The sequence below is a fragment of the Dromiciops gliroides genome, chromosome 2 (genome assembly GCF_019393635.1).
Source record: "Dromiciops gliroides isolate mDroGli1 chromosome 2, mDroGli1.pri, whole genome shotgun sequence".
NCBI lineage: Eukaryota > Metazoa > Chordata > Mammalia > Microbiotheria > Microbiotheriidae > Dromiciops > Dromiciops gliroides.
The window spans coordinates 293,133,441-293,157,896 of record NC_057862.1 but is presented as its reverse complement, the minus strand read 5'-3'; the positions used below and the strand labels follow the sequence as shown (position 1 = coordinate 293,157,896).

Genomic DNA, 24,456 nt, shown 5'->3' with positions numbered 1-24,456 from the left:
CTATACATATTTCTATTTATCAGCTCTTTCTCTGGATGCAGATAGTCTCTTTTTTCATATGTCCTTTATAATTTTGGGTATATATCATAGACAAAATAACTTATTTGCTCAGAGTTCTTAAAATAATGTTTCTATTACTATACATAATCTTTTCCTGGTTTTGCACATTTCACTCTTTGTTTTTTTATGTAAATCTTTCCATGTTTTTAAAAAATCATTGAGCTCATCATTTCTTATAGCACAGTGGTATTCCATCACAATCATTATACCACAATTTGTTCAGCCATTCCCCAATTGGTATTGCTGGGTCAAAGGGTACAAGTAATTTAATATCTCTTCGGACATAATTCCAAATTGCTCTCCAAAAAGGACAAATCATTTTACAATTCCACCAACAATGAATTAGCGTCCCAATTTTTCCACATCCTCTCCAACGTTTGTCACTTTCCTCTTCTATCATTTTAGCCATTCTGGTAGGTATAAAACGATATCTCAGGGTTGTTTTAATCTTCATTTCACTATGACTGTAATTGATTTCTTCATTAGAAAACTGTCTGTTTATATCCTTTGGCAATTCATCAATTGGGGAATGACTCATGTTATAGATTTGACAAAATTCTTTATATATTTTAGATATGAGACTTTTATCTGATAAACTGTCTATAAAAATTGCCTTTTGTATAGTGTTTCCATTGGATTTCAAGTTCCTCCTCTCCCTGTTTTACTTTGTTTCCTATTGTAGCCAAACTAATGTGATTAGTATTCCCTTGCACTTTCCTGTTTCAATTTCTTTTCCAATTTTCTTTTTTTAATATTTAATTTAATTTTTTCTCAAAGTAACATTTTTATTGTATTTTTTTTGGTTTGTGTTTGTTTTTAGTGAGGCAGTTGGGGTTAAGTGACTTGCCCAAGATCACACAGCTAGTGTCAAGTGTCTGAGGTCGGATTTGGACTCGGGTCCTCCTGAATCCAGGACAGGTACTCTATCCACTGTGCCACCTAGCTGCCCTAAAGTAACATTTTTAACATTCTTTTTTAAAAAAAATCTTGAGTTCCAAATCCTCTTCCTCCCTCTCCCTTCCTTAAGAAGGCAAGCAGTTTGATACAGATTATACATTTTCAGTCATGTAAGACAGTTCCATCTTAGCAATGTTGCAAAAGAAAATGGAGACAAAAAATAAAGAAAATGAAAGGTATGCTTCAGTTTGCATTTAGACTCCTACTTCTTTCACTGGAGGTAGATAGATAGCATTTTTATTGTGTTGCAGAATTGTCTTAGGTTGTTTTATTAATGAGAATCGCTAAGTCATTCACAGTTGATCATTGTACAATATTGCTTTTACTGTATACAGTGTTCTGGATCTGCTCACTTCACTGTTATCACCTCATGTAAGTCTTCCTGTGTTTTTCTGAAAGCATTCTATGTAGTGATTTCTTATAGTACAGTAGTGTTCCATCAAAATTATATGTTATAGCTTGTTCAGCCATTCCCCATAATTTCCAATTCTTTGCCACCAAAAAGAGCTGCTATAAATATTTTTTATATTTATACACACACACACACACTGATCTCTTTAGGATACAGACCTAGTAGTGGTATTCCTAGGTCAAAGGGTATATACACAGTTTTATATAGCTCTTTTGGCATAGTTCAAAATTGCTTCCCAGAATGGTTGGATCAGTTCACAACTCCACCAACAATGCCTTAGTATCCCAGTTTTCCCACATCCCCTCCAACATTTGTCATTTTCTCTTTCTGTCATGTTAGCCAGTCCTGATAGATGTGAAGTGGTACCTCAGAGTTAATGTTTTAATTTGCATTTCTCTAATCAGTAGTAATTTAAAATATTTTTTTCATATGACTATAGATAGCTTTGATTTCTTCATCTGAAAACTGCTTGTTCATATCCTTTGACTATCAATAGAGGATTAACTCATTCTTATGTATTTGACTCAGTTTTCTTTATATTTGAGAAATATCAGAGAAATTTACTGTCAAAAATTTTTTCCAGTTTCCTGCTTTCCTTCTAATCTTGGCTGCATGGGTTTTGTTTGTGCAAAAACTTTTTAATCTACTGTAATCAAAATTGTCCATTTTATATCTAGCAGTGCTCTCTCTCTTCTTTAGTTATTAATTCCTCTCTTATCCATAGATCTGACAGATAAAATTACCATTCCTTTTTGTGGCCCATTCCTTCTACCAGAGTTGTCCTTTTGCCTAATTCAAAATTCACTTCTAAGCAACCTTTCTATTATAAATTAACCTAACATAACTGATCACTTTCATATTTTCTCCTCTCTTCTCTCAATCAAACTATACAATTCTGTCTTGTTCTCCCACTAACCCAGTAGCAGGGTTTTCCAAACTTTAGATCATAAGACCCTCTTAGACTAAGCAATCACTAAAATGATTGAATAGTTTATAGTACAACTCCTTATAAATAAATAGACTTGGGTTGTAAAGTGCTTAGTACGGTATCTGGCACATAGTAGGCATTATTTTTAAAAAGAAAGAAAGAAAGAAAGAAAGATACACAGAGAATTAGATTGATTTGAGCTATAACCCATAAAAGAAGAGTAAGACTTTTAGACCTTAGGAATCATTTAGTAAATTTCATAAATTCGAAAATTTTAGACCTAGAGAAAAGTGAAATGACTGCTATAAACCAAGTTATTGTTAGGGCTGGTATCCACTTTTCTTGATTCTTGGTCCTATGGCCTTCCACCATACTTTGACTATTTAATTCTGAGATGTACTTCTAATTTAATTCATATTTTTTCAGTAAATCAGAAACATATATATTATGTGATTGGAGCTTATGAACATGTTTTCTTGTTAACATCAACTTTTTTATGAGTTTGTGCATTCAGTGACACAATTCTTAGTTTAAAATTGTTTTATGAATTAGAAAATTATCAACAGATATGAACATTTCTGTATACAAAGAAGACTAGGAAAAAGGATTCTATGTGAAACCACATGTCTATTGCATATAGCTTTTTTTAAAAATTAAATTTAACACTATAGTACCACCATTACCCTACTTTTCTATATCCATGTCTGAGCTTCTTCACTCTTCTGTGTATGTTTAAATGATGCTTTGGGGGGGGGGTCATCACTATCATTGTTCATGTTCAGTCATTTTTCATTTGTGTCCAACTCATCATGACCCCATTTGGGGTTTTCTTGGCGAAAATACTGGAGTAGTTTGCCATTTCTTTCCCCTGTTCATTTTACAGATGAGGAACTGAGGCAAAGAAAGTTAAGTGACTTGCCCAGAGTCACACAGCTAGTAAATGTCTAAAGCCAGATTTGAACTGAGGAAGATGGGACTTGCCGACTCTAGGCCTGGCATTCTATCCACTGTGCCACCTAGCTACCGTGCCACTATCACTACCCCCCCAATTAAAAGTCCTCCCTTATAACAAGTATAGTAAAACAAAATTCTTTTGTAGTGTTCAATTATGAAAATGTATGTCAGATTTTTGTATTTATAGTCTCTACTAGGGAGTGGGAGTCATGCTTAGTTATCTAGAGTTGTAATTGATCTTTATATAAAAAACTCAAATTTATGTTATCAGAATTGTCCATTTTATCTCTTATACTTCCCATCTATAGTTTGTCAAAAATCCTTCCCATTTATAGTTGAAAAAGGGCCTTTCCTTGTACTGTTTTTTTTAATATGACATAACCATTTATCTCTAGATCTTATATTCATTTAGAGTTTATTGTGACATGATACGCGATATAGATCTAAGCAAAATTTTTCCAAACTGCTTTCTAGTGATGTTTTGGGTTTTTTTTTTTTTTGGTGGGGCAATGAGGGTTCGGTGACTTGCTCAGGGTCACACAGCTAGTGAGTGTCAAGTTTCTGAGGCCAGATTTGAACTCAGGTCCTCCTGAATCCAAAGCCGGTGCTTTATGTACTCTGCCACCTAGCTGCCCCTCCAAACTGCTTTCTAATTTTTTCAGCAGTTTTTCTTGAGTCCTTGTCCTAGTCAGTGTCTTTGGGTTTAACAGAACATACTGTGCTATTCTATTTAATTGATTCTGCGTCTTAAGTAATGAACCTGTTGCATTGATCAACTTTCTCTGTTTTTTAACCAATTGCAAGTTGTTTTGATGATTATTGCTTTGTAGTATAGTTTGAGATCTTGGACTGTTTAGGCCCCCTTTTTCTTTTCATGGTTTCCAATTTTTAACTTTTTGTTTCTCCAAATGAATTATATTATTTAGTTCTGTAAAATAATCTTTTGATAGTTTGGCTATGTCATTGGATCTACAAAATAATTTAATTTATATTTATTGCTGAGCTTAACTAAGTGATTAATATTTATCCAACTATTTGAGTCTGTTATTTCTGAGAAGAGGATTTTTAAAAAATGAGTTCATATATTTTCTTTGTGTGCTTTTTATACAAACAAAAAGAATTGTCATATAACCAACATACTTTTCACAAAAGAACCTGTAAATAATTTTCTTAGGACTGTTAGTCTTACTTTTGTTGAACTTTGTTTTTCATCAGAAAAAGTACAGGATTTGTACTTTTAAAATATCCAATAATTTTAGCTATTGCATTGCACTTGCCCCTTCTCCTTTCAAGAATCCTCTCAGTGCTATTTAAGGTGTGAGGCAGAGCTCTGCAGATCAGAAAATAGTATTGATTTAATAGATTCTCTAACTACATGTAATAGTTTTGACAGTTAATGTTCTTTATCCATTTATTTTTTTAGCTCTGTGGATTGCTAGACTGATCTCTCAAGTCACTGAATCTCACTTAAGAGATCCTCAGTGCAATTAACATATCATCCACCAATAGTAACATCTGAAAAATCTCATCTTCTATATATACTATATTACTTAATAGTATTTTATTTTTTTTCCAATTACATGTAAGGTTAGTTTTGTTTGTTTTTTAAATTTTTTTTTTACAGTGAGGCAATTGGGGTTAAGTGACTTGCCCAGGGTCACACAGCTAGTAAGTATTAAGTGTCCCAGGCCGGATTTGAACTCAGGTACTCCTGAATCCAGGGCCGGTGCTTTATCCATTGTGCCACCTAGCCGTCCCAGGTTAGTTTTTAACATTCATTTTTGTAAGATTTTTAAGTTCCAGATTTTTCTCTCTCCCTCCCCTCCCCCAAGATAGCAAGCAATCTGATATAGGTTATACATGTATAATCATATTAAACATATTTCCACAATAGTCATGTTATGAAAAAAGAATCAGAACAAAGGGGGAAAACCATGAGAAACAAAAAACAATAAAAAGGAAAAAATAGTATGCTTCAATATGTAGTTTAGACTCCACAGTTCTTTTTCTGGATGTGGATAGCATTTTTCGTCATGAGTCTTTTGGAAATGTTTTGGATTATTGTATTGCTAAGAGCTAAGTCTATCATAGTTGATTATCACACAGTGTTGCTGTTAACTTGTATAATCTTCTCTTGGTTCTGCTCACTTCACCCAGCATCAGCGCATGTAAGTCTTTACAGATTTTTCTGAAACCTGCCTGCTCATCATTTCTTATAGCACAATAGTATTCCATTACATTTCTATACCACAACTTGTTCAACAAATGATGGACATCCCCTTGCTTTCCAATTCTTTGCTACCAAAAAGACAGCTGCTATAAACATTTTTGTACATGTGGGTCCTTCTCCCTTTTTTATGATTTCTTTGGGATACAGACCTAGTAGTGGTATTATAGCAAGGATTCTTTTTTTTTTTTTTTTTTTGCAGGCAATAGGGGGTTAAGTGACTTGCCCAGGGTCACACAAGCTAGTAAGTGTCAAGTGTCTGAGGCCGGATTTGAACTCAGGTACTCCTGAATCCAGGGCCGGTGCTTTAACCACTGCGCCATCTAGCTGCCCCACATAGCAAGGATTCTTAAAACTGGCTGTGTGAACTTTTGTTTTCTGCTATTTATTACTGTGTGAACTTAGGCAAATCACTTAACCTTTGGAAGTCTCAATTTTTGTATCTATAAAAGAAGGCACTTCTCGGATTCTGTCCAACTCTGTAAAACTTTAATATGTAAACTGTTGTTCCCTTTGACTACCATGTTTCCCTCCTTGGCAAGGAAATTGAATATTTTCTAGGTTCTTTTTACCGCATCTTTGTGGCAATCTGAATAGTCATTGTAAAGGTTAATGCCTATACTTTTATTCATTTCCCATTTTTTCAGTGACAGCAGCTTCCTTGAATGTCTGGGTATAATTGTAACCATACTCAGCTTATTTATCCTTTCTAATTTGATGTCCATTTGCTTTAATGACTTCATAGTCTAACTGTACACTGGCTAGTAATTTAGAAATTAATCCCACATTAATAATAATTTCCTATCTGTTAAGATATAATCATGTTAATTTTTGTGATGTTTCATGTTCATTATGTCCATTGCCTTCTGACTGCAGTCATGATACACAGGTAGGAGGTTTCTGAAAACACTGCACTCTTATCCTCTTATTAATCTTTATTCATATTTTCCAACCTTTTTTTTTCCTGCCATGCTACTCTGAGATCACCTTTGCATTAAAGTCACCAAGAATCAGGCATATAAACAATTTACTACTTTAAAGAGCTATATGTTGTTACTATCATCAGCAACATATGAAATGATTTGGTTTGGAGGCTTTCATAGAGGATTTCTGTAAATGACTCATCATCCTATGCTACAGTATAATTGCTTTTATGATCGTCTTTTTACTTTGTTCATCATAAGCACTACAAGGTAAGATGATCGTGTGTCCAGTGAAATATTTCTTGTTGCCTTCGGTGCATTACGAAACCAACTCTCACAAGTCCCTATTTGAACTCTCCTAATGCAACTACGTTATACTTTTAGGTTTAATTTATGGGTCAGTATTGCTATAGTTTATTTCTTCTAATGGTATGTCAACTGGCTTATAGAATCAACAATTAAATTACTGTTCATAGCAGTCTAAAAATTTTATGATACTTGGTACTTTGTGTTCCATTTTCTGTTATTCTGCCACTTTGACCACAAAGGTCAAAGGAGGTCAGAGACATCTGAGGATCCAGTTGTGTTTTGTTTCATGGGTTTCTTTGGCCAAATAATTCATCATTTAGTCACCAACCTTCTCATAGATGATTCTCTTACTTAGGGATAATATTTGGCCAGCAGATAAAATCTGTCAGTTGGACCTTAACTTGGTTTTAACAGCTTGGTGTAAAATGTGCCAGAATTTATGTTCTACTGGAAGTTCTCCTATGTGTTGTCTTTCTCCATTAGAATGTGAGCTCCTTGAAATCAGGGACTGTCTTTTTGTATTTGTATTCCCAGCATTTAGCACATAGAAAGTGCTTCAAAATACTTCCTCTTTCATTCATTCATTAAGAGCAAAGGATAGGGGGCAGCTAGGTGGCACAGTGGATAAAGCACCAGCCCTGGATTCAGGAGGACCTGAGTTCAAATCCAGCCTCAGACACTTGGCACTTACTAGCTGTGTGACCCTGGGCAAGTCACTTAGCCCCCATTGCCCCGCCCCCCCCCAAAAAAGAGCAATGGGTAACATCACTATAATGAAAAGGCACAGTAAGATGTTTGTGAAGGATTACCACCATATAGCTCTTTTCATCATTTTCTCAAATGAGAATAATTTCATTTTAGATTCTGCTAGAACAATATCCTATGGAATGGAACTATTCATTCTTATGGGGAAGATAAGAGCAGTCATATTTTGGCAGTTCCTTGCTTATTAATAGGGGACAGTTGTGTGCCTAGTGGATAGAATGCTCGATAGAATGCTGGATTTGGCATCATAGTTCAAATCCTTCTTCAGATAATTAGTAACAGTATAATCCTGAACAAGTCATTTAACCTCTCAGCCTAAATGAGATATAAGTAATAGGAACAACATCTACCTCAGGGAAGACATGGAGATAAAATGAAATAACATTTGAAGTGCTTTATATAAAGCACAACATAAATGCTAGCCAATAGGCATTTAATAAATCCTAACTGAATTGTACTAGATTCCTCTACATATCTGAAAATCCTGCTAATTTTAACACTATCTGATACCTTGAAAAGTCAAGAGCATGTTTTATACATGTTCTACAAATCCTTTTATATATTTAACAGCAGTTTAAATTTTGAAAAATAATATTTTCATGTGAAGAACTGTGTTGACTGTAGTTTGGTTATTATAGAGGATTGTTTAAATGTCAGGAAGTATAACCATTAAAGCTTTGAGCTAGAACTCATTGCCTAGTAATGAACTTCATTTTACAAGTGTTTTTGCAGTGCATTTAAGCACCTGCTACATGCCAGACACTGTGCTAAGTTTTTTGAAATGTCATTTAAGGGAAAGTTTTATTAAAGTTATTTTCAGAGAAGTTAAAGTGCTTAGTATCTTTTACAGAGATCTCTTGCTTTTCCTTCCTTTAGAGCTTCTGCTTGTTTTTTTTATATATATATTTATATATATATATATATGCATACATATACACACATATATGCATACATACATCTATCTATCATCTATCTCTCATCATTAGATTGTGGGCTCCTTGAGGGTTGGGGCTATTTTTTGGCTTTATATTCCCAGAACTAGACAGAGAATAGCATTTAATAAATGCTTGTTGATTTGACCTCTCCCCATACTTAACCTATTTTTACTGAATCCTTCTGTTATTTGAATATGTCATCATTTTAATGTGATGGAATTTGTAGTTAGAACATGTAAAAATCTAATTTATCTAATGTTTATTATTAAACTGAATTTGTATTTTATCGAAATGAAACCACAAATTATAGTAATTATTAGTGATGTATATTGCACTGTTTTGTATATTGATATTAGGTCATTTTATTATAAAACAATATAACCAATACTGAAGAAATTACTGTTTTCAGATATAGTGAGGATGGGGAAAATGCTTTACCCTGTTGACATTTCAGAGTTGATAGAGATCTTAAAAACACATGATACAGATATCTATGATTATTTTATGACTTCTATATTTGACTTGATTGAAAACTTCGGATAACTGGGGGAGAAACGCACACACATATACATACTCACAATCCCAAATTAGTCATCTCAACTTGGGAGGAGAGTGTTCTTAATTTATTCTACAATGAACCTTCCCTATCTCCTTTGAGAATCCTATTTAAGGAAATACCAGGGAATTTTACTGCCTTTGTTGTTGTGAAAATTTTAGTAAATTGATTGTGCATATTTTATGTCTGTTCATTTCTTAATATTTAGTATGGCTTATAAAAAATCATGAAAGGTAGAGGGGCACCTTTTTGTGTGAAAAATTCAACTTCAAATATTCTGAGCACAATCTTTAAATAAAGGAACTACAGGGAAGAAGTAACCTGGTGTGACAGGTTTTATAGAATGAATGCCATTCCATAGGAAATCTATTTTGTTATATTTGATTTTTAGATGAGGTTAGAACAAGCCACTTTGTGCCTTAGTAGCTTTTTAGATTATGAAAAGGAATCTATAAGTAGGATCATAAGACTAAATTCCTAGCACTTTGAAAAGGACTTTGGAAGGGATCCTGACCATCTGAATGCACTTGGTAGAAAATATGCTGCAGGAACTTGTGGTCATGACATATAGTCTCTCTGGAATTTGGAGTTCTTGTGAAACAAGGATCCTCAAACCTTTTCTATATACATTTGGGTGTCTGATGAAGCCTATGGACCCCTTCTCAGAATACTGTTGTTGCTTTTTAAAGAGGCTAAACTTACTGTTTTTTTTTTATTTCTAAGAGCTTTTTTTTTGCAGTAAATAATACTCCTTTATTTAAAGTTTTGAGTTCAAAATTTTATCTCTCCCTCCTTCCCCCCCTCCCTGAAGCAGTAAGCAATCAGATATAGGTTATACATGTGCAGTTATGTAAAACATTTCCATATTAGTCATTTTGTAATAAGAAAACTTGAATAAAAGAAAAAAATGAAAGAAAGTGAAAAATAGCATGCTTCAGTCTGTGCTCCATCAATATCAGTTCTTTCTTTGGAGGTAGATAGTATGTTTCTTCTTTCTTTTTTTTTTTTTTTCAGTGAGGCAGTTGGGGTTAAGTGACTTGCCCAGGGTCACACAGCTAGTAAGTGTTAAGTGTCTGAGGCTGGATTTGAACTCAGGTACTCCTGCCTCCAGGGCCGGTGCTCTATCCACTGCACCACCTAGCTGCCCCGATAGTATGTTTCAGTAGTCCTTTGGGATTGTCTTGGATCATTGTATTGCTAAGAACAGTTGTCATTCATAGTTCTTCATCAATCCATATTGTTGTCACTGTGCACAACATTCTTTTGTTTCTGCTCACTTCACTATACATCAGTTCATACAAGTCTTTCCAGGCCTTTCTGAAATCATCTTGCTTGTTAGTCAGAGTAATGTTTTTAAATGTATAAAACTAAGTATGTAAGATTTCATAGGAAACAAATACTGAAACACAGTTATCAGAATTTTAAAAAGCAAGTTCAAGAGAACCAGGATAATTTTGTACTTAGAGCAATATTGTAATAATAATCAACTAAGATCAGTAGCTGATCAGTATCCACGATCCTCTGATCAGTGATCCACTTCAAGTACAGGAAGTAATGATAAATAAATGTACAAAGAAAACATAGTAAGCACTTAGGGTGAAGTTTTAGGACTCTTGTAGTATAATTTTAATATCATTCATCGTCCAAAATGTTTTCAGAAAGAGCACATTTTCAAAATTATGATGTCAGTTGGTGGGGAAAGTGATCCTATAGCTATAACAATTATATAATTCAACATTTTCTCTAGCTATGAATTATTATATATAGCTTTTTTTCTTTTTTTTTTCCTTTTCCATTTTCTTTTTCTTTTTTTGCGGGGCAGTGGGGGTTAAGTGACTTGACCAGGGTCACACATCTAGTAAGTGTCAAGTGTCTGAGGCCAGATTTGAACTCAGGTACTCCTCAATCCAGGGCCAGTGCTTTATCCACTGTACCACCTAGCCACCACACTAGCTATGAATTATTGCAGCAGCTAGGGGGCACAGTGGATGGACTTTTCGAGTTAGAATCCTGCGTTAGTCAATTAACTGTGTGACTGTGGACAAGTCATTTAACTTCTCACAGCCTGTTTCCTTACTTGTAAAAGGTGGATAATAATAGCACCTGCCTTACCAGGGTTGTGAGGATTAAATGAGATAGCACTTTAGCATAGTGCCTGACACATAATAAATACTATATGTGTGTGTGTATATATGTGTGTATGTATGTATGTATGTATATTTATTCCTTTCCCTTCTAGTTTCTTTTTTCAATTAATATTACAAAGTTACATTTAGCATTTATCACGTGGGTCAGAAGATTGATTCAGGTGTGCATTTCTTCTGTGACAGACTTGGAACAAGGCATTTATTAACACTAGGGAAAGTTTGAAATTGCATTCTCCCATTTCAGAATCGCATTTCTCATGCTATGAGGAGGCTCTTTGGAGGCCTTAAGTTACAATGAATGTGACTTAGAATCTTAAAATTATAAATTTTTAGAGCAAGAAGAAATCTTTAGTGGTGATTATGTACTAGATGACCTCTAAGGTTTCTTACAACAAAAAAAATGTGTTATGTAGTCCAATTCCCTCCTGGCACAGTAATAATATTCCATCACATTCATATGCCATAATTTTTCAGCCATTTCCCAGCTGATGGTTATTTCCTTAGATTCTGGTTCTTTCCTTTTTTTTTTCTTTTAATTCTCTTTTTAGCATCATGAACTTTATTTTGCTTGTGACTTTTCTCTCCCCACTAGTATCTTCCCTCTTAACACTGTCCCCCAACTCTGCTTGTTTCCCTGTTGAGTTTCATATGTTTCTACATCAAATTCTGTCTTCAGTACCATTTGAAGTCTGCTCAAACACCAGTGGCTTCCTATTGCCTTTAGGGTCAAATATAAAGCTTCTCTTTCTAGCTTGTATGCCCCTTCACAATCTTTGCCCAACTTATCTTTCTATCTTCATTGTACATTATTCCCTTTTCTCTACTCTTTGATCTAGCCAATTAACTGTTTTCTCTGTTCCCTACACATAACATCCTGCCTCAGAGAATCCCTCTTTTCCTTCAAGTTGCAACTCTGGCTCCATCTTCTGAATGAAAACCTTTCTTAATTGCTAGTGTCTTCCCTCTCCAAACTACCTTGTATAGAACTACTTTGTATTTATTTGTTTTTATTTTTTTTCTTCTTTCTATTTATTTACTTGTCTATAATCTCCCCCACCAACTCCCTTAGCATATAATAAGCCCCTTGAAAAGGGGGATTGTTTCATTCTCTGTACTTGTATTCCCAGTATCTGACACATAGTAGGTGCTTAATAGATACTTATCGATTAAATGAGTGGAGCAAAAGTTGTACAGTGGATAGAGTGCTAGACCTAGAATCAGGAAGACCTGCGTTCAGATTTGGCCCCAGATTCCTAATAGCTCTGTAACCATGGCAAATCATTTGACCTCTGTTTGCCTTGGTTTCCTAAATTGTAAAATGAGGATAATAATAATAATACCTACCTCAAAGGGTTGTTATGAGGATCAAATGAAATAATATTTGTAAAGTGCTTAGTAAAGTGCCTGGCATAAAAGGGCTCTATATAAATGCTCATTTTCTCCTTCCCTTCCCCTTTCCGAAAAATTGCTAAAACAGCCTTAAATTTTAAAAATAACTTGAAGCTTATCAAAGAATCTTTGAGGACTAGCATTGGAATTTCCAGGAGTTGTATTTTTTTCCTTTTCTAACTAAAAGCAGTCTTGAATCATATTTTCCAGTGTGTAATTAATTTTACATATTGAGATGGAAGCTCTTTCCTGATTATTGTCAAAGAAAAAATTTCATTCTTCTGATGAGTTTTCTTTAACATTACTCCTACCTTACAAATGAGAGAAACTCTGTGTAGGTGACAGGAATTGAGTCCAATTGCAAATCTTATCAGAAGTGTGATAAGTATTGTTTACTTTAGCAAAGACAGGGGCATGTCTGGTATGCCCAGTACAAGTTTGGGCTATGCATTGCATGTGAGAATGAAAAAACAGCAGAGAGCTCTTTTTATTAAACCTCTCATAAACATTACTGAAATGAAGATACTGTCTTTGGAAATTTCCTTTAAGGGGTTTAGGAGTATAGCCTCCCCATCCATACCTTACCTGGAGAGACAGTATGGTACTGGAAAGAGCTGGAATAGGACTCAGAAGATGTGGTTACTGTGCAAACCAATATAGAAATGTGAGTATTTTTGATGAATTTGGGTTTTATTACTAGCTTCTCCACTTTATGCAAACTTGGATAAATCTTTTCTCCTCTCTGGTCCTCATTTTCCTCTTCTATCAGATGATAGGTTTGGACTATCAGATCCTTAAGATCTCTACCAACTCTGACATCCTATTCTTCTGACTGTGATTCCAGAAAAAAAAAAAAAAAGATCTACTATTTGGTAATGGAACTCGGGCAGGAAAAGATGCTTTCTAGTGCTTTAGAACAAAATCTTGGAAGCAAAATTCCTGTTGTGGCTTTTGTCAAGTCTGTCTAAGGTAGGCTAAGGCTAAGTACTATGAAGTTTTTTCTAAATGAGTTCTGGAAATTACCGTTACTTTTGAAGATCATAATATCTTATATATGGTGTATTATAATTTATATAGCTCTCATCATCTCATGGATTTATCATCTCCATGTAGATGATTCCCAGATCTCTATATCCAGCCTTAGTTTCTCTCCTCAGCTCCAATTCCACATCTTCAACTACATTTTGGATATTTCACACTAGCCATGGACATCTAAGATTCATCATTCCCAAAATAATATTCATCTTTCACTCTCAAACCCACCCTTCTTCTGAACTACCTGATATTTGTTTAAGACACCATACCACTATATATTACTAGTTACCCAGGGTCACAGTTTTGGTGTCATTCCCCATTCTTCATACTTCGTAATTCTTATTTTGTTGTCAAAACTTGCTTTTTGCCTTCTTACCATCCTCATCATCCCTCATCTGCACTATTGCAACAGCCACATGATTTGATTTCCTGCCTCAGGTTTTCTCCAGATGTAGGTCAGTCAGTAAACATTTATTAAGCACCTACTGCGTGCCCAGGACTGTGATAAGCAGTGGAAATATAGAGAGAGACAAAAGACAGTTCTGTCCCTTAAGGAGCTCACAATCTAAAAGGAGAGAGAAGCAAATTTTTATAAGCAAACTATATAGAGGATTAAAAGAAATAATTAAGAGGGGAGGTAGTAGAATTAAGAAGGGTAGGAAAGGCTTCATGTAGAAGATAGGATTTTAGTAGAGACTTGAAGGAAGCCAGGAGGCAGAGATAAGGGGGAAGAACATTCTGGGCCTGGAGGACAAATGCCTGGAATGGAGAAGAGTATCTTGTTTGTGGAACAGCCAAGAGGTCAGTTTTGCTGAACCAGAGAATATGTGGAAGGGAGTAAATATAAGAAAACTGGAAAGGTGGGGAAGTGGGAAGGGAGGGTGAGTTATGATGGTTTTTGAACACTAAATGGATTTTATATTTGACCCTGGAGATGATAGGGAGCCACTCAAGTTTATTAAAGTGAAGGTAGATGGTATAGTGGATAGAGTACTGGACCTAGAGTCAGGAAGATTCATTTTCCTGAGTTCAAATCTGACCTCAGACACTCACTAGCTGTGTGACCCTGGGCAAGTCACTTAAGCCTGTTTGCTTCAGTTTCCTCATCTGTAAAATGATCAGGAGAAGGAAATGGCAAAACACTCCAGTATCTTTGCCAAGAAAACTCCTAATGGGGTCATGAAGGGTTGGATGCAACTGAAAAAAAACCAACTTAACAAAAAGTTTATTCAGGGAGTGGGGTGGGGCAATGGCTTGACTGAACCTACATTTTAGGAAAATCCTTTTGGTGGCTGAATGGAGAATGGATTGGAGTTGGGGGAGACATGAGACAAGCAGATCTACCAGCAGGCTATTTCAGTAGACTAGGTATGAGGTGGTGAGAGCCTGCACCAGTGATGACAGTATCAGAGGAAGGAAGGGGTTATATTTGAGAGAAGTTGCAAAGGTAAAATTGATAGACCGTGGCAGCAGACTGCATATGGGGGATGGGAGTGGGGTTGGGGTTGGGGAGAGGAGAGAGGAGATATGGTTAGGAGTCTAAGATGACACCTAGGTTGCAAGCCTGAGGGACTAGCAAGTTGGTGGTGCCCTGGGGAAGGGTTTAGGGGAAAAGATAATGAGTCTCAGTCTCATATACAATTTTTAACCTTTTGTGACATGTCTTTCTATAAGACTGTTACTATGTTATATCTCCTTTAGGGAATTTCTATAATTATGGAATAATTCTGCTTCTTAGTATACCAGCATATTTACCAGAGTTCATCATTCCCTCAACAGAGAATGACTTCCTGACCCACCAAAATTTAAAAATACCAAAAAAAAACATTTGGGGGAATTGTATTTTACAATCTTTTGAGGGGGGAAGATTTATAGGTTTACCCGGATCTTTTCTGACAACAATTTTAGTATAGCTTTGAATAAAAAATTGAGCATCAAATTTACCTTTTTCCAATTGTCAGTGCTCTAGTCTTTAGACTGGAAAAACAAGTGTTTTTCTTCACATCGATGGTTAGCAGCAGTTTTTAAAAATTTGTTATCTTGCTGTTCTTTCAACTTAAGTAAGCCTTCACCTCCTTATAGAGGAATCAGCAACAACCTTTCCAGTTGCTAGATTCCTCTGAATGTACTTTTTTTTTTCAGCAGTAGTTAGGTCTTAGTGCTATTTTTAATTTTTTACCATAGTTTTCTTTGATTCTATTTTATTTAGTAGGAAAACTTGACTTACCCAAACCAGTAGCTGCTACAGTATTTCTAATGGTCATTGAAGTGTACCACAAGTTTTACATGAATTAAAATTAAAAGCCCAATAATAAGCAAACAATAAAACAATTGTGTATAGCACAAAATACAGCACTCCATTGACAGAGAACTTATAACTGAGGAAAATCAACACAATCCACTTTTATTTATTCTAGATCAGACATTGTCAGCCTAACTGTCCATAGAAGTACACAACCATTGATGTCACAAAACGAAAGTATATCAAAATTATTATTTGGCCTAAGAAATTTACATACCACTGTAGATTCCTTGGTTTTCTTCAGTTCAAGTTCAAGCTTTGTATATTCTCCATGAAGCCTTTCCTCATTTCCCCACACCTAGCTGCTTGTGCCCTACTTCTTTGTACTTTAAAATTACCTTGTACTTATTTTGCATTTATTCTAAATATATCCTTGAATATGTACATCTGGTTTCCCTGTGTAGAATGTAAGGTCTTTGAAGACAAGAATGATTCCATTTTTTCCTTTGTATCTTTAGTGCCTAGTACTGAGCCTGGCAGGTTAAGTGATTAAATATTTGATGATTGATGATAAAACAACTGTGAAGTAGATGGGGATTATTCCCATTTTACAAATTAGACAGTCTGGCATATACAGTGGAAAGAGCACAGCATATCGATTCGGGGGGGGGGGGGGGACCTGCTTTCATGTTGTGTTGTGGTGCTTGTTGACTTTAGCAAACATAACATTGAGCTCCAGTTGCCTTATCCACAAACATGAGAATATAATACTTAATCTACCAACCTCACACAGTGGTTTTAAGGAAAATGCTCTTTACTATAAATTGCTATTAAAATGCCAGCTATTAAGTTACAGTAATGATAATAAAATGGAATCTTAGGGATATTAAATTAATTGTGCAAGGTCATATTGTTTATCAATGACAGGATCAGAACTTGAGCTCAAGACTTTTGACTCTCCATTTTGAATGCCTTTTTAGGAGACTAAGATATACAATAGAAAGAAAATTCAAGTTTATTTTTGTCAACAACAAAAAAAAGATTTTACTTGTGGATCAATACGTCCAGATTAGAACATAGAGCCCCTGGCAGTGTGATCAGTATGCTATAGACAAGAATCATAGGTTCTTATAGTTGGATCTTTTTTTAAAAGAAAAAAATAAAAAGGGGCAGCTAGGTGGCGCAGTGGATAGAGCACCGGCCCTGGATTCAGGAGGACCTGAGTTCAAATCCAACCCCAGACCCTTGACACGTAATAGCTGTGTGACCCTGGGCAAGTCACTTAACCCCAATTGCCTCACCAAAAAAGAAAAAGAAATCTTTGATGTAATTTTTTTTAATATATTACTTTAAGCCACATTCTGCTACATTTTTATGTGAAACTGAATCTACTATGTAAAGCTTGTGTTTTTGTAAAGTACATATTATGTTTAATATGATGGTTCCAATACTACCTTGCTTGTCTGTGTCTCTTTGAACATAATTTTTAAAAATGTTTCATGATACTTGCTCTTTTTTTGGTGTTTTTTGTTTTTGATTACCTATTACTACCTACTCTGTCTCTTCCCATACCTCTCTCCCTCTTGCTTCTACCCCTGAGAGGGGGAAAATCTTTTCTTATAACGTGGAAGAGATCTTAAAAACCAATTCAAGCTCAGTTTTTTATAGCATCTCTGAGAGTTCCACAAGGTCCTTGATCATCAGAAAAGCCTTTGTTATAATTTTATCAAATGTGATTTGTTCTAGGGCTTTTCTTGTTGCTTTTGCTTTACTTTTCTTTAATTCACAATGTGAAATGGTTTTCTTACTCTGTTATGTGAATCCCTATGCTTAGCCAGTATATCACACCTTAGATTTTTACAGATCCTGTATTTTTTATGCGTTAGCTTGTTTTAATTATAACTAATGGGGGCAGCTAGGTGGCACAGTGGATAGAGCACCGGCCCTGGATTCAGGAGGACCTGAGCTCAAATCCAGCCTCAGACGACACTTGACACTTACTAGCTGTGTGACCCTGGGCAAGTCACTTAACCCTAATTGCCTCACTTAAAAAAAATAAAAATTACTATGTCCTCTTCTAATTATAACTAATGCAAATTAAGAAAATTTTAGATGCAGCTATCTTGAACTGGAGAAAGTGAATGAGAAGGAATTGTGTGGATAGAACCAGCATAGGGTTAGAAATGTTCTCTTTCCATTTTAGAGGCAAATTCATCGGAGGACAGACTGCTAAACAGAGTGCCTTAGCAAGAACTCTTAACAGAAATCAATCCCTTTTCCTATACTAGAAGTATGGTCAACAGTGGTGCTAAAATCAAAATACAGATTTCTATGGTTTAAATCAACATTGTTCTATGCATCAATAACTTTTCTTTAAAATTCACTCTTGAATAATAAAATGTTGAGACCTGTTAAAAATGGGAGTGTGATGCGGTCAACACAATGTCATACATAAAAAGGAGTAAGTAGAAGATCCCACCATCCAAAGGGAATCTTGGACTCATCTCTGAATCTTCTCCATGTCAGTACTGCATTATTTGGCAAAAACACATATCTTTGTTTTTATGCCTTGCCTTATGTTTATTAGATCATTAAGGAGGAATTTTCTGGGAATCTCAACTGATTTTTATATATGGATGGGAGACATCTTGCTGAAAAATCTAATATTTTTTCATAATCAACAAATAAACACAATAGGATCTCTCCATCTTTCAGTTAATTTTGAGATAAAAAGATGTGATCTACTGTTGAATATTGATTGTGAAAACCTGTTTATTCTCTTCTCATACTTGCACAGAAGCTGTCCTCAATTCTTAAATAGTTGAGACAACTAAATATTTTGTATAGATGGGAGAGTAGACATAGGGGTTGGTAGTCAGTGCTCTCTGTGAGACACCTTTACCTTCGATAATTCAGTGCAAAAATTTCCCCATACCTTAGGTATCTTCATATCTTTTCATATACCTAATAAATTGATTGGTCTTTCCATGCCTTCACAGTTAGGTCAAGTCTAGCACAGATTTATCCTATATTTGGATATCAGATATATGTATATGTATACATATGTGTGTGTGTGTGTGTGTGTGTGTGTGTGTGTATATGGGGGGGTAAGTTTATGATGTCATTTTTTATATCACCATAATTTCCCCCCAGTATCCCATCATACCACAAGAGTCATTCCAAATAACAAATATTTTTAAATACAAAAAAGGGGGAAAAAATCTGTATAACTGATTAGTGTATTTTAAAAGTCTGAAAATACTTGTAGTATACCACATTTATTGACCTCCTACCTCTGCATAGGGATGTGGGGTTAGAAATGTCTTCTTAGATTTTTTCCTTTGGAGTTATGCTTGTTCTTTGTTATTTTGCCACATTCACTTTTAATTTTTTAATTGTAGTCCTTTCTGTTTATATTGTTGTAGTTATTGTGTCTATTGTGGGGTTTTTTGGGTCTACTTCAATTTGCATCAGGTTGTGTAGATCTTTCCATACTTCTATATGTTATTCATATTCATCATTTCTTACAATATGATATTCATGTACCACGATTTGTTTTGCCGTTCCCCAATCGTTGGGTATCTACTTGGTTTCCAGTTCTTTGCTATCACAAAAAATGCTGCTTTACATATTTTGGTGTATATGGGGGCTTATTTTCAGGGGGCTCTCCAGGTCTAAACCTAGTAGTAGAATCTCAGGATCAAAGTATATAGAATAGAGATTAGGGCAACTAGGTGGTGCCCCTGGATAGAGCACTGGCTCCAGAGTCAGGAGGACCAGAGTTCAAATCTAGTCTCAGACACAACAGTTACTAGCTGTGTGACCCTGGGCAAGTCACTTAACCCCAACTGCTTTGCCCCTGTTCCCCCCCCCCAAAAAAAAGGTATATAGACATTTTAATCATGTCATTTGAATAATTCCAAATTGCTTTTCTCAGTGTTTATATTGATTCAGAGTTCTACCAACAATGTACTGCTCTGGCTGTCTTCCCACAACCCTTCCAACATCTCATCTTTGCCGATTTTCAAGGTGTGTCATCCTTCAATTTTCATCAAGTATCCTTGGGGTGACTTTGCTTAGTTGGAGTTCCCAGGTTTCTTTAGACCATTTTTTAGCCATCACAACTTCTTTTTGCTTTGTGATGTAATACTGCTCATACTCATTTATAATACTTTCTTTTTTTGTTTTTGTTTTTGGTTTTTTTTTGGGGGGGGATATTTCCCAATTACATTTTGTTTGTTTGTTTTGTTTTGGGGGTTTTTTTGTGGGGCAATAGGGGTTAAGTGACTTGCCCAGGGTCACACAGCTAGTAAGTATCAAGTGTCTGAGGCCAGATTTGAACTCAGGTACTCCTGAATCCAGGGCCGGTGCTTTATCCACTGCACCACCTAGCTGCCCCGTGTTTTGTTTTGTTTTTAAACAATAGTAATTCATTATTAGCCAGTTCAATTTTTGATATTGGGTTACTTCCATGCATTGCTCTCAGGCCACTTCTTCTAGACCCACCTGACATTCCTTCTTCCTTTTCCTCACCCCAAGCTTTCTCTCCCACCATATGCATTCCTAGAGCACTTTGTCTCTTCATTTTGCATCATCAGTCACTCCCTAACTTGTAGGGTACTTATCTTTGTTATGGGCTTGTTCCTCTGTGTAGAATGTTAAGATCTCAGAAGGAGCCGAGTCCTTTTGGTCTCTGCATTCCCACTGCTGAGCATGGATCCTTGCTCATTGTCTTCTTTGAGTTTGATATACTTTAGTGGTGTTTGGGAGCCATGCTTTTTTTTTTTTTTATTGTTTTTGGTTTGCGGAGCAGTGAGGGTTAAGTGACTTGCCCAGGGTCATACAGCTACTGTCAAGTGTCTGAGGCCAGATTTGAACTCTGGTCCTCCTGAATCCAGGGTAGGTGCTTTATCCACTGTGCCACCTAGCTGCCCCTAAGTAGAGTATTTTGTTTTTGTTTTTGTTTTTGGTGAGGCAGTTGGGGTTAAGCGACTTGCCCAGGGTCACACAGCTAGTAAGTGTCAAGTGTCTGAGGCCATATTTGAACTCAGGTCCTCCTGACTCCAGAGCCAGTGCTCTATCCACTGCGCCACCTAGTTGCCCCTGAGCCATGCTTTTTTAAATGGTAGGTAGAAGATAGGTGATATAAGGCAGTAGTTAAATGTTAAAGCGAGTATTTGTTTCTCCACAGTAGTAAGGTTTTTTTTGGATAGAGACTATCATATTTCCTCTAGGGCTTGCACATAAGAAGGTGCTTAATAGATTTATTCATGCATTTATTAATGCAGACTACATTAATAGGCATGAAAGAAGGTACAACGGTAAGAGACTTCAGAGAGGATATTAGTTTAGTATTTGGTTAAGGAAGATATGACTGTACAAAATTGCAAAGTATATTAAAGAATCAAAGAACAAGTACTATAAGAGATCTTCAGGGTAGGAAGAACTTTATTGACCACTTCAATCAAGGAGGGCTTCATGGGAACACTAGATTTTTAGTAGGACTTTGAAAGATGGTTAAGATGAAAATAATGCATGCATGAGAGAATTAACTCATTAATGTTTGAATTAGTGAACAAAAAATTGCAACAATTTTACCTTAAGTATATTTTGCTTGGGTTAGTATTAAAATGAGTGTTCATTCCTTGAATACTCATTGACAAATGGTAGAGGAGCCAGCATAGTTTAAAATTTGCAGCAAATAATATTAGTTGATATTAAATGTTAATATTAAATATTAGTTGACTATTTTAACTTGACAGTTGCATTTCAATTTGATGTTTACCTTGTTTATTTTTCTTTGTCTTTCCCAGGCTGCTGACTTGAGTAAACCAATAGATAAAAGGATATACAAAGGAACACAGCCTACATGTCACGACTTCAACCACCTAACAGCCACAGCAGAAAGTGTCTCTCTACTGGTGGGCTTTTCTGCAGGCCAAGTCCAACTCATAGACCCAATCAAAAAAGAAACTAGCAAACTATTTAATGAGGAAGTAAGTAGTACTCTCTGCTTTGGCTTTTAAGAACACCTTAAACAAAACTCATTCCCTTTTTTCAAGGGGCCCTTCTTTACACTTCTTTGTGAGCTGATTTTTATTTACCATAGATATACCAAAATTTGTGTTTTAAATTACCTTCTTGAGTCTTGCCTATTTCTTGATTAGTGGTATTTTATTTGCTTTATGGTATACCCTTATGGACCTCTTGATTCAATAGAAAAATATTCATTAACCAAATATTCAAAATTCTTTTACTTTAGAAAATAATTCTTTAGAATATTGAAAGTTGGAATTATTCATATTCTTGGAAAATTTTATAGAATAATTTAAAGAATTTGATGACTTTTGCCTTAAGCCATTTAAATGCTGTACTTTTTTGTGTGTATTACACTGGCATTATTTGGCCCACTGTTCACATATTGCTTTTGGCAAGGTTAGAAATTCTGGCAATTTTAATTGGATCACATGACAGAGCTATTACTAACATTATGACAATATTTTAAATTGTATTTTGAAAAGAATTACATGTGCCTCTACAGACAATCCAAAAATATGTCTTAGGGCTCATGAATATAGTATGTTGAAGTTAGCAACCAGATTTACTAATAATAATCTACAGATTTTATGGAGGAGTTATTTCAACTATTCTTGTCTTACCCCATTAGAAAAAACTTATACCTCAGATAGAGACTCGACTAGGTGATCTCAAACTTCTGTCCAGTTCTGAGGTTCTATCAAATAACATAGTTATATATACTTTTTAATATATATATTTATATATAAAACTTTATATATAACTATGTATATGTGTTGTGTGTGTGTGTGTGTATTCTTTGCCATTTTTACCTACTTTCACTGTCAAATGAAAGTGATGAGTGATAGAAAACATTGAGGCTACTGATTTTTCCATTTCCTGTTTCTAATACTTATGAGGTGTGTACTGGGGAAGTCGCTTAATTTCATTATGTTTCATATTGCTTTTGGGATAATAAAAGGAGAGACAGTGACAATATATTTGCTTTGTAGATTTATAATTTAGACTCCTTGGAAGAAAAGCACATTATCAACTAAGCTTTTTTTTTTATCCTTGTATTTTTAATATATGCAAAATACATTGATACACACACATATAAATTGTGTTGCTCAGAATATATATTCCAGTTCCCCAAAAGTAAAACATGTGCATGCATGTACATGTATTTTAGGGAAGACAGCTTTCTTGTTTAGAAAAAAAATTCCAATAAAAATAGCCCTATCCTGAAATTTTTTTTCCTGCAGTTTTTGTGGTGTATGGTATTCAACAGTATTACAGCCCATTAATTAGCAATAAAGGACAATTTTATAGATGTATTTAGTTTTTGTAAAATGGCTTGGCCTAATAAAAGTAAGAAAGTTTCATTGCATGGTAAGAAAACATTGAATTAACATAGAAACTTAATCTTTCTGGAAGTGTGTAGAATGTAGACATTCTGTAGAGGCATTACAGGTATCATTTTGTTATGAATGCAAAGTTGTAACATGGTTTTGTATCTTGAATGCTTTGGGATTGGGGTGGAGGAAAGGAAGGACAGTGTTCATAAGGGTAAAATCAGTACGGGCAGTAGTGAATAGAAAGAACCTATGAAACTTTCTTGAACAATTTGGTGGTTGTTTCCTCAGTGGATTAAATAGTGTAACCCTTAGACAGAAAATAAAAGATTGGTGTAGTTGGGGATGGGACGCAGGAAGGTTTGAAGGGGGAAGAGATTAGATGAGTCTTGGTATAGTGACATATCCTTAAAGATTCATCAACAGGTACTTATCAAGCAGGCCCTTCCCTTGTCTGAAATATTTACTAAAGATTGTCTTTCAGTTTATGCATGTGATTTTGGGGGTGAGGGGATGGAGGTGGGATGGGGCAGTAAGGGTTAAGTGACTTGCCCAGGGTCACACAGATAGTAAGTGTCAAGTGTCTGAGGCCAGATTTGAACTCAGGTGCTCTTAAATCCAGGTCTAGTGCTTTATCCACTGTACCACCTATGCATGTGATTTTTTAAAAAATTATTTATTCATATTTTATTTCATAAAGGGCCTTTAGGAAGTAGACCTGTGCTTTCATTGATATAGAAAAAGTCCTGGATGAAAACTTCAAATGATGTGTTCAAATCTGGATCAGGAAGCTTCATCTACCAGTTCTGTACCTTCTCTGAAATTTATAGTTTTAGAGAATTGTATATAACACTGAGAGATTAGGTGATTTTCTGAGTCTTCTTCCAAGATTAGTATTCGCCACTTGCTACCTCTACTTAGGATGTAACTCTTAAAAATTCCAGGTCTCTCCCTGTGACTTAATGCCAGTCAAATTGGCATAACTTTAAATAAAAATTTGTTGACCTAGAAAACAACAAAAAATCTTTGGACTTTAATATTTTATTTAGCTTTTTTGACAATGAGTTACAGGGTCAGCAAAGTGTTTTAAGAATGCTAAGAAAACACTTTTGCATTTTTTAGAGCTAGATGGGACCTCCAGCCCCCTTAGAGAGGGGGAAATGATTTACCCAAGATCACTACCCACATAGTTAAGTAACAGATCTAGGTTCAAACTCAAGTCCTGTGACTCCAAGTCCAAGCCTTTC

The 24,456-nt window shown here is 35.3% G+C and overlaps 1 protein-coding gene across 9 annotated transcripts in view; it reads left to right on the top strand.

Annotated features, from left to right (window-relative positions):
• Positions 1–24,456, top strand: part of WDR20 (WD repeat domain 20) — a 94,162-nt gene that overhangs the window by 43,479 nt on the left and 26,227 nt on the right. For 7 of the 9 annotated variants that reach the window (XM_043985245.1, XM_043985244.1, XM_043985241.1 and 4 more), the window contains exon 2: positions 21,653–21,835. In XM_043985245.1, the coding sequence (XP_043841180.1) occupies positions 21,653–21,835 (183 nt within the window). Of the gene's footprint in view, positions 1–13,451; positions 13,532–19,776; positions 19,869–21,652; positions 21,836–24,456 lie in introns of those variants that run through there. The other 2 variants (XM_043985248.1, XM_043985243.1) reach the window with 2 other exon arrangements.